Source organism: Chiloscyllium plagiosum, unplaced genomic scaffold (genome assembly GCF_037043375.1).
Source record: "Chiloscyllium plagiosum isolate Xiang-an unplaced genomic scaffold, Cpla_swu_hap1 HiC_scaffold_25, whole genome shotgun sequence".
Lineage (NCBI taxonomy): Eukaryota > Metazoa > Chordata > Chondrichthyes > Orectolobiformes > Hemiscylliidae > Chiloscyllium > Chiloscyllium plagiosum.
This window is the reverse complement of record NW_028270163.1, coordinates 61,604,013-61,619,527: the sequence shown is the minus strand read 5'-3', so window position 1 is coordinate 61,619,527 and position 15,515 is coordinate 61,604,013. Positions and strand designations below refer to the sequence as shown.

The following is a 15,515-nucleotide window of genomic DNA, read 5'->3' as shown; positions in this document are numbered from 1 at the left end:
TCATTATATTCACTCTGAGGACACATGCATTACTTGGAAGGGCAGCACTTTTTAAAATTAATTTGTGCGATGTGGCAATCATTGGCTAAGCCCAGCATTTATTGCCCATCCCCAGTTGCCCCTTGAGGTGGTGGTGAGCTGCTTTTATGATATGCTGCAGCCCACCTGCTGTGGGTAGACCTATAATGCCCTTAGGGAGGGAATTTCAGGACTTTGATCCAGCAACACTGAAGGAATGAATGACAAGTCAGGATGGTGAGTGGCTTGGAGTGGAACATAAAGGCAGTGGTGTTCCCATGTATCTGCCGCCCTTGTCCTTCTAGATGGAAGTGGTCATGGGTTTGCAAAGTGCTATTGGAGGATCTTTGGTGAAAGTGTGCAGTGCATCTTGTAGGTAGTACACACTGCTGCTGAATGTCAGTGGAGGAGGGAGTGGATGCAGTTCCAATCAAGTGGGCTGCTCTGTCCTGGATGGGGTTGTTGGAGCTGTACCTATCCAGACAAGTGGGGATTGGACCAACACATTCCTGACTTGTGCCTTGCAGAATGATGGAGAGGCTTTGGGGAGTCAGGTGGTCAGGTACTTGCCACAGCATTCCTAGCCTCTGACCTGCTTTTGTAGCACTGTGTTTATGTGGTGAGTCCAGTTGAGTTGCTGGTCAATGGTAACCCAGAGGATGTCAATAGTGATGGATTCAGAGACAGTAACACCATTGAATATTATGTTGCATTTGAACATGGACTGCTTCAGTATCGGAGGAATCACAAATGGTGCTTAGCATTCAGTCTTCTGACTTTATGATTGAGGGAAGGTCAATGATGAAACAGATGGAGATGATTGGGCCTAGGACACTACCCCGAGTAACTAGGTCCTCTAGGTCTTACCTTGCTACCTAACTAACATCCAGTGACCATTACTTTCTCATACCTCCTGTCCCCCACACACTTTCTCCTTCCTGTCAGCTCACTCATACTTTAATTTTGTTTTTATTCATTCATGGGATAAGGAGTAGGCCAGCATTTATTACCCATCTCTAATTGCCCAGAGGGTAGTTAAAAGTCAATCATATTGCTGTAGGTCTGGAGTCACGTGTAGGCCAGACCAGGTAAGGGTTGAAGTTCTCTTCCTGAACTCATATGACATCTGACTACCCCCATAAACTATGAGCCATGGCAGCATACATGTTCTACCCTCCGAACTAATCAACTCTGGTTATGCATGCAACAAATGGCTTGGCAGCATGAATTGGAATGGAAATATTCATAATGGGTATAAGTGAACTAGATGGGCTTTTCTGACAATCAATAATGTATCCATGGTTACCATCAGACTTTTAATTTCAGATTTTTATTGAATTCACATTTCACCATCTGCCATGGCAGGATCTGAACTTGGGTTCCCATAACGTTACCCGAGTCTCTGGATTAAAAGACCACTGTGTCCAACAGTTCAAAGTTACTCTGCGTCCTCTGCGTTTTAAAACTCAACTTGTTGATTTAACTTTCTTTTGTCCCGTTGTTTACAATCCTGTTGCACATGTTGGTTTGAGGCATATCTGCCCATACAGTCTTATTCCAACAAAAGAGATAGACAACAGCAGTTCTTGGAGATGTATTGTAAGGAATGTAAATGGGAGCTGAAATAGTTCCAGTGGCCAGAGAGTGAAATCATAGCAGATATACACAGGATGCAAATGCTGTAAACACAGCTGCACTGTAGCTGAGAAACACCCAACTCATTGTCAATGAGCAGCCCAGTCTTGTACCCAGTGCCCAGCTGCATGTATACAGCTTCAAGGATACTGTGACATTTCTACCTCACCATCAACACTAGGGCTCTGGAGAATGGTTAGAAAAACAAAGAACACTGTCACTTGTCCATCTCTTCTTCTCCATCAGGACTTTCATTGCCAAAGCATTCCATGTTTTCTTAACTGTTCTCTCATCCTGGAAATTCCAGCTCCTCCAAAACTCTTCTGTTTCGGCAGCACAGTGGTTCAGTGGTTAGCACTACTGCCTCACAGCTCCAGGGACCTTGGTCCAATTCCCCGCCTCTGGTGACTGACTGTGTGGAGTTTGCACATTCTCCCCATGTCTGTGTGGGTTTCCTCCGGGTGGTCCGGTTTCCTCCCACAATCCAAAGGTGTGCAGGTTAGATGGATTAGCTAAAGTGACCATATTGTCCAGGCTAGGTGGGTTAGCCATGAGGAATGCAGGGTTATGGGGGTAGGTCTGGGTGGAATGTTGTTCAGAGGGTCAGTATGTGTTGTTCAGAGGGTCAGTATGGACTTGATAGACTGAATGGTGTAAGATTCTATGATTCTATTGTATATAATGTTGCAGCAAGTGTCTTTCATCCAACCCCTACCTTGTTGTCCATCTCCAACCCACAAGCTTTTAAATCCTTTGGTGGCTCTGTCCCTCCCCAGTTATCAGCTGCATTCCTACAAAACGGACAGCCACCACACTGAACAGATAATTCACGCAACACAGACCTCTGTGACATATCACCTCTCCCAGCTTAGATTCCCTTATTTAAGGAAGCATATCATTTCACCAGAGGCAGTTCAGAGAAAGCTCACTAGGACGATTCCCAGAATGGAGAGATTGTCTTAGGAGCAAAGGTTCAACAGGTTGGGACTCTACTGACTGGAGTTTAGAAGAATGAGAAGTGAACTCACTGAGACATAAAGGATCAAAAGGCATGACAAGGTAATCAATGAGAGGATGTTTCCCCTCATGGGAGAGTCTAGGACCACAAGGAATCGTCTCAGAATAAACGGGTGCGAATCTAAGACTGAGATACAGAGGAATTGCTTCTCTGATGGTTAAGAGTTTTTGCCATAGAGGCTTGGTGGGGGGGGGGGGGGGGGGGGGGGGGGGGGTACAATCCCTGTGTATATTTAAGGCTGACACAGACAGATTCTTGATCTGTAGAGAAACCAAGGGTTATTTATAGGTAAAAGGCAGGAAAGTGGAATGTTGGACCAACAATGATCCTGTTGAATTGTGCAGCAGGTCAGACTGGCCAGTGGCCTATCCCTGCTCCTATTTCTTATGGTCTTAACCGTCCTCCCTCTCCCCACCACCACCAGCAGCCATCTCTTAATTGACCCAGTTGCCTCCCTAAATCCCACTGCCGCACCCTAATGATCTTCTTTCTTTAAGAGGCTCTTTAAAACCCACTTAGGTTAAAGTGTTAGTTACTGCTCCACACATCCCCACCACGTGGCAATGTCTTTACGCAGGTTAGCCACAGAAGGTACTCTGGGACATCTTTCCTACAGAAAAGCTGATTGCTGATGTTACTCAGCTATCTAACCCAGAACTCACCGATCTAATTTGGTTACCTCCCCGTCTAGAACACTCTGAAGAATCTCTTCAGTTGTGATGTCACCAGTGTATCCAGCTCCCCAGCCGAGAGTGTTTGACAAATCATTGCCAGTTCCCAGAGGGAGAACAGCAACATATGGAATGGACTGCTCCTGTCCCTGAACAAAGACAACATCAGGTTTAATTGCCAATGCTCACATGAGTTTGATCAGAATCAAGCACTGCCAATAAGATACACATCACTGACCTTCAGTAATTATCTACTATAAATTACAACTCATATTTATCCAAAATAGAATTTGCAACTTGTGCTGTCCCTGTTTTGGGAGTGTTTGATAGAGAAAGTATACAGAGAGCTTTATTCTGTATCTATCTCCTTGCAATACCTGTCCAGGGAAAATTTGATGGAACGAGGTAGAGGGAGTGTTGATTTCAGTTTAAAAGTCCATCCAAAAGTCCAAGCTTTACTCTGGATCTAACTCTGTGCTGCAATTGTCCTGGGTGCGTTTGATAGAGAAAGTATAGATGAAACCTTACTTTCAGTTTAAAAGAGTTAGCTTTTCTTTCAAATGAAAAGAATAATAGAAGCTTTACTCTGAGGGAATTGAATGCAGCTGAAAAATGTGTTGCTGGAAAAGCGCAGCAGGTCAGGCAGCATCCAAGGAGCAGGAGAATCGACGTTTCGGGCATAAGCCCTTCTTCAGGAGAAAGTCCTCACTTTCTCCTAGTTGATTTTAACCTACTGCGAATTCTCTTGCAAGGATGCCTTCCTTGAAGAAGCTCTCCTGTTCCTTGGATGCTGCCGGACCTGCTGAGCTTTTTCAGCAAAACATTTTTCAGCTCTGATCTCCAGCATCTGCAGTCCTCACTTTCTCCTAGGGAATTGAATGCACCATAGCTAAGTTTACAGGTGACACTAAAGGCACATTGCTAGAGGGATACATACAGTTCCCAGAGAGATTTTGATAGAGTTTGTAAGTGAGCAAAATATCGACAAATGGAGTATAATGTGGGAAGAAATTACGTTTTTCATTTTGGAAGGTAGAACAAAAGAACAACTGCCGAAAGCTGTAACACAAAGGGACTTCAGAGTAGATATACATGAAACAAGGAAAGCTAGCACTTAGGTGCAGCAGGTAATCAGGAAGACTAAAACATGGCCCTTACTTCAAAGGGATTGGAATTTAAGACGAGGGAAGTCTTACCACAACTGTACAAGATTGTGTGCAGGAGAGTTTCCTGACACAATATGTAGACAGGCCAACAAGAGGTGAGGCCATACTGGATTTGGTTCTGGGTAACGAACCAGGCCAGGTGTTAGAATTAGAGGTAGGTGAGCACTTTGGGGATAGTGACCATAATTCGGTGATTTTTACACTCGTGATGGAGAGGGATAAGTGTGTACTACAGGGCAAGAATTATAGCTGGGGTAAGGGAAATTATGATGCGGTGAGGCATGACTTAGGATGTGTGGCTTGGAAAAGTAGACTCCAAGGCAAGAGTGTAAATGATATGTGGAACTTGTTCAAGGGGCAACTATTGAGTGCCCTTGATAATTATGTACCTGTCAGGCAGGTAGGAAAGGGTCGTGCGAGGGAGCCGTGGTTTAATAAGGAATTGGAATCCCTTGTTAAATGGAAGAGGGCGGCCTATCTCAAGATGAGACGTGAAGGTTCAATTGGGGCGATTGAGAGTTATAGGGTAGCCAGGAAGGACCTGAAGAGAGAGCTAAAAGCAGCAAGGAGGGGACATGAAAGGTCCTTAGTAGATAGGATTAGGGAAAACCCTAAGGCTTTCTATAGGTATGTTAGGAATAAAAGAATGACTAGGGTAGGAATAGGTCCAGTCAAGGATAGTAGGGGGAAGTTGCGTGTGGAGGCGGAAGAGATTGGGGAGACACTGAATGAATACTTTTCTTCAGTATTCACTCAGGAACAGGGCATTGTTGTCGATGAGAATACTGAGGCACAAATAAGTAGAATGGATGGCTTTGAGGTATGTAGAGAAGAGGTGTTGGAAATCCTGGAAAAGGTGAAAATAGATAAGTCCCCTGGGCCTGATGGCATTTATCCTAGGATTCTCTGGGAAGCAAGGGAGGAGATTGCAGAGCCATTGGCCTTGATTTTTATGTCCTCTTTGTCTACAGGAGTAGTCCCAGAAGACTGGAGGATAGCAAATGTGGTTCCCTTGTTCAAAAAGGGGAGTAGGGATAGCCCTAGTAACTATAGGCCGGTGAGTCTCACTTCTGTTGTGGGCAAAGTCTTAGAGAGAATTGTAAGGGATAGGATTTATGCACATCTAGATAGGAATAATGTGATCAAGGATAGTCAGCATGGTTTTGTGAAGGGCAAGTCGTGCCTCACAAACCTTATTGAATTCTTTGAAAAGGTGACGAAGGAGGTTGATGAGGGGAAAGCGGTAGATGTGGTATATATGGATTTTAGTAAGGCGTTTGATAAGGTTCCCCATGGTAGGCTACTGCAGAAAATACGGAGGTATGGCATTGAGGGTGAGTTGGAGGTTTGGATTAGGAATTGGCTGGATGGAAGAAGACAGAGGGTAGTAGTTGATGGCAAAGTTTCTTCATGGAGTGCCGTCACTAGCGGTGTTCCGCAAGGATCTGTTTTGGGACCATTGCTGTTTGTCATTTTTATAAATGACCTGGAAGAGGGGTTAGAAGGTTGGGTGAGCAAGTTTGCGGATGACACGAAAGTCGGAGGAGTTGTTGACAGTGAGGAAGCATGTGGCAGGTTACAGCAGGATATAGAGAAGCTGCAGAGCTGGGCAGAAAGGTGGCAGATGGAATTCAATGTAGCTAAGTGCGAGGTGATTCACTTTGGGAAGAATAACAAAAAGATGGGGTACTGGGCTAATGGTCGGATACTTGGTAGTGTGGATGAGCAGAGGGATCTTGGTGTCCATGTACACAGATCTCTGAAAGTTGCCACCCAGGTAAATAGTGCGGTGAGGAAGGCATATGGCGTACTGGCTTTTATTGGTAGAGGAATTGAGTTCCGGAGTCCTGAGGTCATGATGCAGTTGTATAAGACTCTGGTACGGCCGCATCTGGAATATTGTGTGCAGTTTTGGTCGCCATACTATAGGAAGGATGTGGAGGCATTGGAACGGGTGCAGAGGAGGTTTACCAGGATGTTGCCTGGTATGGAAGGAAAATCGTATGAGGAAAGACTGAGGCACTTGGGGCTGTTTTCACTAGAGAAAAGAAGGTTTAGGGGTGACTTGATTGAGGTGTACAAGATGATTAGGGGGTTAGATAGGGTCGACAGTATGAACCTTTTCCCGCGTATTGAGTCGGGTATTACAAGGGGGCATAGCTTTAAATTAAGGGGGGGTAGATATAGGACTGATGTTAGGGGTAGGTTCTTCACTCAGCGAGTCGTTAGTTCATGGAATGCCCTGCCAGTAACAGTGGTGGACTCTCCCTCTTTATGGGCATTTAAGAGGGCATTGGATAGGTATATGGAGGATAGTGGGTTAGTGTAGTTTAGGTGGGCTTGGATCGGTGCAACATCGAGGGCCCAAGGGCCTGTACTGCGCTGTATTCTTCTATGTTCTATGTTCTATAAGATACTGGTGAAATGACACCTAGAACACAGGTTTAGTCCCTTTGTTTAAGGAAATCATTCCATTGGTGGCAGTTCAGGGACATTACATTAGGATGATCCCTGGTCGGGTCTTATGAGAAAAGGCTAAACAGATTGGGACCCTACTCACGGGAGTTTAGAGGACAGAGACAATCCCATTGAGACATACAGGATTCTTCAGGGACTAGACAGGGCAAATGCTGACAGGATAAAGGAATGCCAATTTAAGACTGAGATGAGGAGAAATTCCTTCTCTGAGGGTTGTCTCTCTTTGGAACTCCTTGCTACAGACAGCTATGGGGTCAGAGTCCTTGCATATATTTAAGGCTGAGATAGGTAGATTCTCAGTCAGGAATCAAAGGTTATGGAGCAAGGACAGGAAACTGGACGTGAAGTAAGCCAGATCAGCTGTGATGCTATTGAATGGCATGGCAGGCTTCAGGGGCCAAACAGAGTATTTATTTGTTCCCATTTATTATGATCTTTCATACCTTATACTTCATGTCATCAATGGCGTCCAGCACCCAGCCCACTGTCCCATCTCCCCCACAAACCAGCACTCTCGTTTTGTGGCTTGGTAGAAGTGTACACAACTGCAGAGCTTTGTACGGAGTCGTGGAATCAAGATCAACAACCTGCAGAGGCACAACGCACACATTCAGGCACAATTTCAGCAACTCCTCATGCACACATCATCCACCAGAGAGAGACAGGAATGTACACACACAGATAAAAATCAATGTCCCCCTCACAATGCAGACAGAGAGGAGCAACTCACCCACTGCCCCTGCCAAAAGATAAGATAAGCACCCTTCATTTTGAATCCAATTTCCTATGGCTCCTGTGAGGTTCAATTATCTGACCAGTCTGCTCATGCAACCTGGTCAAACATCTCATTAAAATCCAAGTAAACCACATCACCTCAAATACAGCAAAAATTTAATATTTTCATTATGTGATTTAAATGCATTAAAATGTCAATTATTTTGAGTTTTTTTATTTTTATCAGTGGCATTTCTGTGCATCTGAAGGGTGTAATAATTAATTTGTAAGCATTTCTGAGTCCATGGTTATATTTTTTGAAACGTAGTAGGAGAAAGCCTTCTTGACAAATGATGTTTTTTGTGTAGGTTGGGAGAATTTTACAATCAAAAATGGGAAACATTGTGCATTAGATCCCAGTTTGGAAGGTCAGGAATTGATTTATGTAGATTGTTTAGAATTGTTAAAAATAGGCTACCTTAGAATCACAGAATCCATACAGTGAAGAAGCAGGCCATTCGGCTTATCAAGTCCACACTTACCCTCCGAAGAGCATTCCACCAAACACACCCCTCTACCCTATCCTTGTAAACCTGCATTTAGCATGGACAATCCACCTAACCTGCACATATTTGGACTGTGGGAGGAAACCAGAGGAATCCCACATCGACACGGGGAGAATGTGCAAACTCCACACAGACATTCACCCGAGGTTGGAATCAAATCTGAGTCCCTGGCAGAGGGAGGCTGTAGTACTAACCAATGAGCCAACATGCTGCCAACATTAGGGTTTTAGTAAAAGCTCCAGATCAGACGTATTTGGTTAAAACACTGAGTGAGTTACTTGAAGCTCAGCAAGTTTTGAGTTCCGTTGTACGAGGGACCCCGAAAGACTGCATCAACTCTGAAGGCTAGGAGCTGAACAGCACAGCGAAAAGGAGGGATGACAAAGAAAAGAATTCCTTATGGGGTGAGTAACATTTCAAAATCTTTAAATATACGAGTGATGTAAATATGTGTTATTACATAATAAACTTGTCTTATTGTGAAAACAGAATCTGCAGCCTTGCATGCTTGTTTTCTGTTTCAGTGAGAAGCTATCTTGTTAAAACCAAAAAAACATGTGATCTATCAAGCCAGATTTCAGTCTGGGAATAATATCATCCGGAGTCATAACAACAGCACCCTTAATATAATGAGGCGGAGATGAGACACTTCAAAGAAATATGCGAAAACAATTAACACCATCCACATAAAGAGATAAGATTAGTTTTAGTGAGCATCTTAAAAGAGGAAAATAATAAATCCCTCACCACCAGCACAAGATGAGGGGAACACTATGACCATGATATTTCCCCCAAAAGCAAGTTACTCATTCATTGTTGTAACTTGGATCTTCAAAACTGATCACAGGTAAAGTTGAAAAGCCAGATAAGGTGCTGCTGATGTTCCTTTCATTCACCTGTCAATCATGAAGCTCCCACAGATCCAAATTATTACCTGAATGGGATTAAGGAGTGTGTGAAATTCTCCCATCAGATCCTGAGCCATGTTGTTTCCGCTGCGAGCGTTTGCCAGGACCAGAACTGGGCTCCAGTTTTCCGGGCACATAGAGGAGAACTGTAGAAAGGAGGAGTGTCGAAGCACGTTAGGGCAGAAATCAAAGCACACTGACCAGCATCAAACTACAAAGATGACCACACAATATGAATTCAGATTGGAATGTGGGATAATGGAGGGAGGAGGAGGTTGGGTGGGAGAAGAAAAGGGTCGATGGGGTAGGTGATGAGGAGAGGGGAGAGGGACAATGGAGGTCAAGTATGGGGATGATTGGGGGGGGGGGGGTAAACAGGGGAGAATGAGGATGGGGGGGTGAGGGGGGGGTGAGAGGGGGGTGAGAGGGGGATGGGGGGATGAGGGGGGGGATGAGGGGGGGGGGGATGAGGAGGGGGGGGATGAGGGGGGGGGGGGATGAGGGGGGGGGGGGATGAGGGGGGGGGGGGATGAGGGGGGGGGGGGATGAGGGGGGGGGGATGAGGGGGGGGGGGATGAGGGGGGGGGATGAGGGGGGGGGGATGAGGGGGGGGGGGAGGATGGGGGGGGGGGGATGAGGGGGGGGGGGAGGATGGGGGGGGGGGGATGAGGGGGGGGGGGGTGAGGGGGGGGGATGAGGGGGGGGGGATGGGGGGGGTGAGGGGGGGGGTGAGGGGGGGGGGAGATGAGGGGGGGGATTGAGGGGGGGGGGATTGAGGGGGGGGGAGTGAGGGGGGGGTGAGGGGAGGGGGATGAGGGGAGGGGGAGGGGGGTGAGGGGGGTGATGAGAGGGGGGTATGGGGGGTGATGGGGGGATAGGGGGGGATGGGGGGGGTGATGGGGGGATAGGGGGGGATGGGGGGGGATAGGGGGGGATGGGGGGGGGATAGGGGGGGATGGGGGGGGATGTGGGGGATAGGGGGAGATGAGGGTGGGGATGAGGGTGGGGGTGGGGGTGGGGGTGAGGGTACCTGGCTGAGCTGCTCCCCCGCGGCCGCCCGCCGCTGCCTCCTCCGCCGCTGGGCCATGTAGAGGTACCGCGGGGGGATGATGGCGCGGCGGAGGCGGGCCCAGGTCACAGGCAGCACCGAGCTGCCTCACACAGAGATCATGGGCCACCCGCTGGCACCACACACAGCGGTAATCACAGAGCCGGGGCTGGGAGCCGCACTGACCACCGCACCGCGAGCACGAGTTACAGATCGGCAGGTTCCCGCGGACCCAGTGGTGGGCCTGGGCCTGGGCCTGGGCCGGGGCCGTGGCCGGGGCCTCGGGCTGGGCCGCACACGGCTGCACTGCCTCCTTACAGCGGAGCCGGCGCTCGGCCTGGGCCAAGCAGGAGTCATCGACACAGAGGCCGCAGCGAGGACAGTAGGAGCCGCGGAGAGTGGCCTGGCCGCACACGCTGCAGTAAGTGGGCCGCGTGAACAGGTCGGTGTAGCGCCAACTGTGCACCGAGGCTCCGGGCCAGGACCCCAGGCCTAGGCCTAGTCCCAGGCCTGGGCCTCTCCTGAGAGCTTCCTCCCGCCGGGCCCTCCTCACGCTGCACCACAGAGTGAGTAAGACGGGCAGTAACACGGCGGCTGCCGTCCACACCAACAGCCGGTACTCGGCACAGGCCCAAACTGAAGCCTCGCCCTCGGCTTCAACCTCTCCCGCCGGACTGGCCTCCTCCTGGGAGCCGGCTCCAGCCATTGGCCTGGCCCGGCCCGGCCGGGCCCCACCGCGGGACACGCTCAGGAAGCGGCGAGGGCGCGCACTGCGGGAACTACAGGAGGCGCGCGCACGGCACGCGCTCGATTCAAACCGCCCTCGCGGACGGGAGACCGTTAGAGCCCAGAGAGCAGCATCGGGCGGGAAAGGAGGGAGAGAGAGAGAGAGCCTCCGACAGTGCGGCACTCCCTCAGCACTGACCCTCCGACAGTGCAGCACTCCCTCAGCACTGACTCTCCGACAGTGCCCACTCCCTCAGCACCGAGACCCTCCGACAGTGCGGCACTCCCTCAGCACTGACCCTCCGACAGTGCAGCACTCCCTCAGCACCGAGACCCTCCGACAGTGCGGCACTCCCTCAGCACTGACCCTCCGACAGTGCGGCGCTCCCTCAGCACCGACCCTCCGACAGTGCGGCACTCCCTCAGCACCGAGCCTCCGACAGTGCAGCACTCCCTCAGCACTGACCCCCCGACAGTGCGGCACTCCCTCAGCACTGACCCTCCGACAGTGCGGCACTCCCTCAGCACCGAGACCCTCCGACAGTGCGGCACTCCCTCAGCACTGACCCTCCGACAGTGCGGCACTCCCTCAGCACCGAGACCCTCCGACAGTGCGGCACTCCCTCAGCACCGAGACCCTCCGACAGTGCGGCACTCCCTCAGCACTGACCCTCCGACAGTGCGGCACTCCCTCAGCACTGACCCTCTGACAGTGCGGCACTCCCTCAGCACCGAGACCCTCCGACAGTGCCCACTCCCTCAGCACTGACCCTCCGACAGTGCGGCACTCCCTCAGCACCGAGACCCTCCAACAGTGCCCACTCCCTCAGCACCGAGACCCTCCGACAGTGCGGCACTCCCTCAGCACCGAGACCCTCCGACAGTGCCCACACCCTCAGCACCGAGACCCTCCGACAGTGCCCACTCCCTCAGCACCGAGACCCTCCGACAGTGCGGCACTCCCTCAGCACTGACCCTCCGACAGTGCGGCACTCCCTCAGCACCGAGACCCTCCGACAGTGCACACTCCCTCAGCACTGACCCTCCGACAGTGCGGCGCTCCCTCAGCACCGAGACCCTCCGACAGTGCCCACTCCCTCAGCACCGAGACCCTCCGACAGTGCGGCACTCCCTCAGCACCGAGACCCTCCGACAGTGCCCACACCCTCAGCACCGAGACCCTCCGACAGTGCCCACTCCCTCAGCACCGAGACCCTCCGACAGTGCGGCACTCCCTCAGCACCAACCCTCCGACAGTGCGGCACTCCCTCAGCACCGACCCTCCGACAGTGCGGCACTCCCTCAGCACCGACCCTCCGACAGTGCGTAACTCCCTCAGCACTGACCCTCCGACAGTGCGGCACTCCCTCAGCACCGAGACCCTCCGACAGTGCGGCACTCCCTCAGCACCGAGACCCTCCGACAGTGTGGCACTCCCGCAGCACTGACCCTCCGACAGTGTGGCACTCCCTCAGCACCGAGACCCTCCGACAGTGCGGCACTCCCTCAGCACCGAGACCCTCCGACAGTGCGGCACTCCCTCAGCACCTACCCTCCGACAGTGCGGCACTCCCGCAGCACTGACCCTCCGACAGTGCGGCACTCCCTCAGCACCGAGACCCTCCGACAGTGCGGCACTCCCTCAGCACCTACCCTCCGACAGTGCGGCACTCCTGCAGCACTGACCCCCCGACAGTGCCCTCTCCCTCAGCACTGACCCTCCGACAGTGCAGCACTCCCACAGCACTGACCCTCCGACAGTGCGGCACTCCCTCAGCACCGAGACCCTCCGACAGTGCCCACTCCCTCAGCACAGACCCTCCGACAGTGCCCACTCCCTCAGCACTGACCCTCCGACAGTGCGGCACTCCCTCAGCACTGACCCTCCGACAGTGCGGCACTCCCTCAGCACCGAGACCCTCCGACAGTGTGGCACTCCCTCAGCACCGAGACCCTCCGACAGTGCCCTCTCCCTCAGCACCGACCCTCCGACAGTGCCCTCTCCCTCAGCACCGACCCTCCAACAGTGCGGCATTCCCTCAGCACCGACCCTCCGACAGTGCGGCACTCCCTCAGCACCGACCCTCCGACAGTGCCCACTCCCTCAGCACTGACCCTCCGACAGTGCGGCACTCCCTCAGCACTGACCCTCCGACAGTGCGGCACTCCCGCAGCACTGACCCTCCGACAGTGCGGCACTCCCTCAGCACCGAGACCCTCCGACAGTGCGGCACTCCCTCAGCACCTACCCTCCGACAGTGCGGCACTCCCTCAGCACCTACCCTCCGACAGTGCACACTCCCGCAGCACTGACCCTCCGACAGTGCGGCACTCCCTCAGCACCTACCCTCCGACAGTGCGGCACTCCCGCAGCACGGACCCTCCAACAGTGCAGCACTCCCACAGCACCGAGACCCTCCGACAGTGCGGCACTCCCTCAGCACCGAGACCCTCCGACAGTGCGGCACTCCCTCAGCACCGAGACCCTCCGACAGTGCGGCACTCCCTCAGCACCGAGACCCTCCGACAGTGCCCACTCCCTCAGCACCGAGACCCTCCGACAGTGCGGCACTCCCTCAGCACCGAGACCCTCCGACAGTGCGGCACTCCCTCAGCACTGACCCTCCGACAGTGCGGCACTCCCTCAGCACTGACCCTCTGACAGTGCGGCACTCCCTCAGCACCGAGACCCTCCGACAGTGCACACTCCCTCAGCACTGACCCTCCGACAGTGCGGCACTCCCTCAGCACCGAGACCCTCCGACAGTGCCCACTCCCTCAGCACCGAGACCCTCCGACAGTGCGGCACTCCCTCAGCACCGAGACCCTCCGACAGTGCCCACACCCTCAGCACCGAGACCCTCTGACAGTGCCCACTCCCTCAGCACCGAGACCCTCCGACAGTGCGGCACTCCCTCAGCACCAACCCTCCGACAGTGCGGCACTCCCTCAGCACCGACCCTCCGACAGTGCGGCACTCCCTCAGCACCGACCCTCCGACAGTGCGGCACTCCCTCAGCACTGACCCTCCGACAGTGCGGCACTCCCTCAGCACCGAGACCCTCCGACAGTGCGGCACTCCCTCAGCACTGACCCTCCGACAGTGCGGCACTCCCGCAGCACTGACCCCCCGACAGTGCCCTCTCCCTCAGCACCGACCCTCCGACAGTGCAGCACTCCCACAGCACTGACCCTCCGACAGTGCGGCACTCCCTCAGCACCGAGACCCTCCGACAGTGCCCACTCACACAGCACAGAACCTCCGACAGTGCCCACTCCCTCAGCACTGACCCTCCGACAGTGCGGCACTCCCTCAGCACTGACCCTCCGACAGTGCGGCACTCCCTCAGCACCGAGACCCTCCGACAGTGTGGCACTCCCTCAGCACCGAGACCCTCCGACAGTGCCCACTCCCTCAGCACTGACCCTCCGACAGTGCCCACTCCCTCAGCACCGACCCTCCGACAGTGCCCACTCCCTCAGCACCGACCCTCCGACAGTGCGGCACTCCCTCAGCACCGAGACCCTCCGACAGTGCCCTCTCCCTCAGCACCGACCCTCCGACAGTGCCCTCTCCCTCAGCACCGACCCTCCGACAGTGCGGCATTCCCTCAGCACCGACCCTCCGACAGTGCGGCACTCCCTCAGTACCGACCCTCCGACAGTGCGGCACTCCCTCAGCACCGACCCTCCGACAGTGCCCACTCCCTCAGCACTGACCCTCCGACAGTGCGGCACTCCCTCAGCACTGACCCTCCGACAGTGCGGCACTCCCGCAGCACTGACCCCCCGACAGTGCGGCACTCCCTCAGCACCGAGACCCTCCGACAGTGCGGCACTCCCTCAGCACCTACCCTCCGACAGTGCGGCACTCCCGCAGCACTGACCCTCCGACAGTGCGGCACTCCCTCAGCACCTACCCTCCGACAGTGCGGCACTCCCGCAGCACGGACCCTCCAACAGTGCAGCACTCCCACAGCACCGAGACCCTCCGACAGTGCGGCACTCCCTCAGCACCGAGACCCTCCGACAGTGCTGCACTCCCTCAGCACCTACCCTCCGACAGTGCGGCACTCCCGCAGCACTGACCCTCCGACAGTGCGGCACTCCCTCAGCACCGAGACCCTCCGACAGTGCGGCACTCCCTCAGCACCGAGACCCTCCGACAGTGCGGCACTCCCTCAGCACCGAGACCCTCCGACAGTGCGGCACTCCCTCAGCACCGACCCTCCGACAGTGCGGCACTCCCTCAGCACTGACCCCCCGACAGTGCCCTCTCCCTCAGCACCGACCCTCCGACAGTGCAGCACTCCCACAGCACTGACCCTCCGACAGTGCGGCACTCCCTCAGCACCGAGACCCTCCGACAGTGCCCACTCCCTCAGCACCTACCCTCCGACAGTGCGGCACTCCCGCAGCACTGACCCTCCGACAGTGCGGCACTCCCTCAGCACCGAGACCCTCCGACAGTGCGGCACTCCCTCAGCACGAGACCCTCCGACAGTGCCCACTCCCTCAGCACTGATCCTCCGACAGTGCCCACTCCCTCAGCACCGACCCTCCGACA

The 15,515-nt window shown here is 53.8% G+C and overlaps 1 protein-coding gene across 1 annotated transcript in view; it reads right to left on the bottom strand.

The window, feature by feature from the left end:
• dgke (diacylglycerol kinase, epsilon) overlaps positions 1-10,403 on the bottom strand; it is a 24,523-nt gene extending 14,120 nt beyond the window's left edge. Inside the window, exons 1-4 of the mRNA XM_088000790.1 lie at positions 10,205-10,403; positions 9,201-9,320; positions 7,430-7,573; positions 3,334-3,491 (exon numbers count right to left, since the gene is read on the bottom strand). Coding sequence (XP_087856916.1) covers positions 3,334-3,491; positions 7,430-7,573; positions 9,201-9,320; positions 10,205-10,261 — 479 coding nt within the window. The 5' untranslated portion in view covers positions 10,262-10,403. The remainder of the gene's footprint in view (positions 1-3,333; positions 3,492-7,429; positions 7,574-9,200; positions 9,321-10,204) is intronic.
• Positions 10,404-15,515: the final 5,112 nt, after the last annotated feature.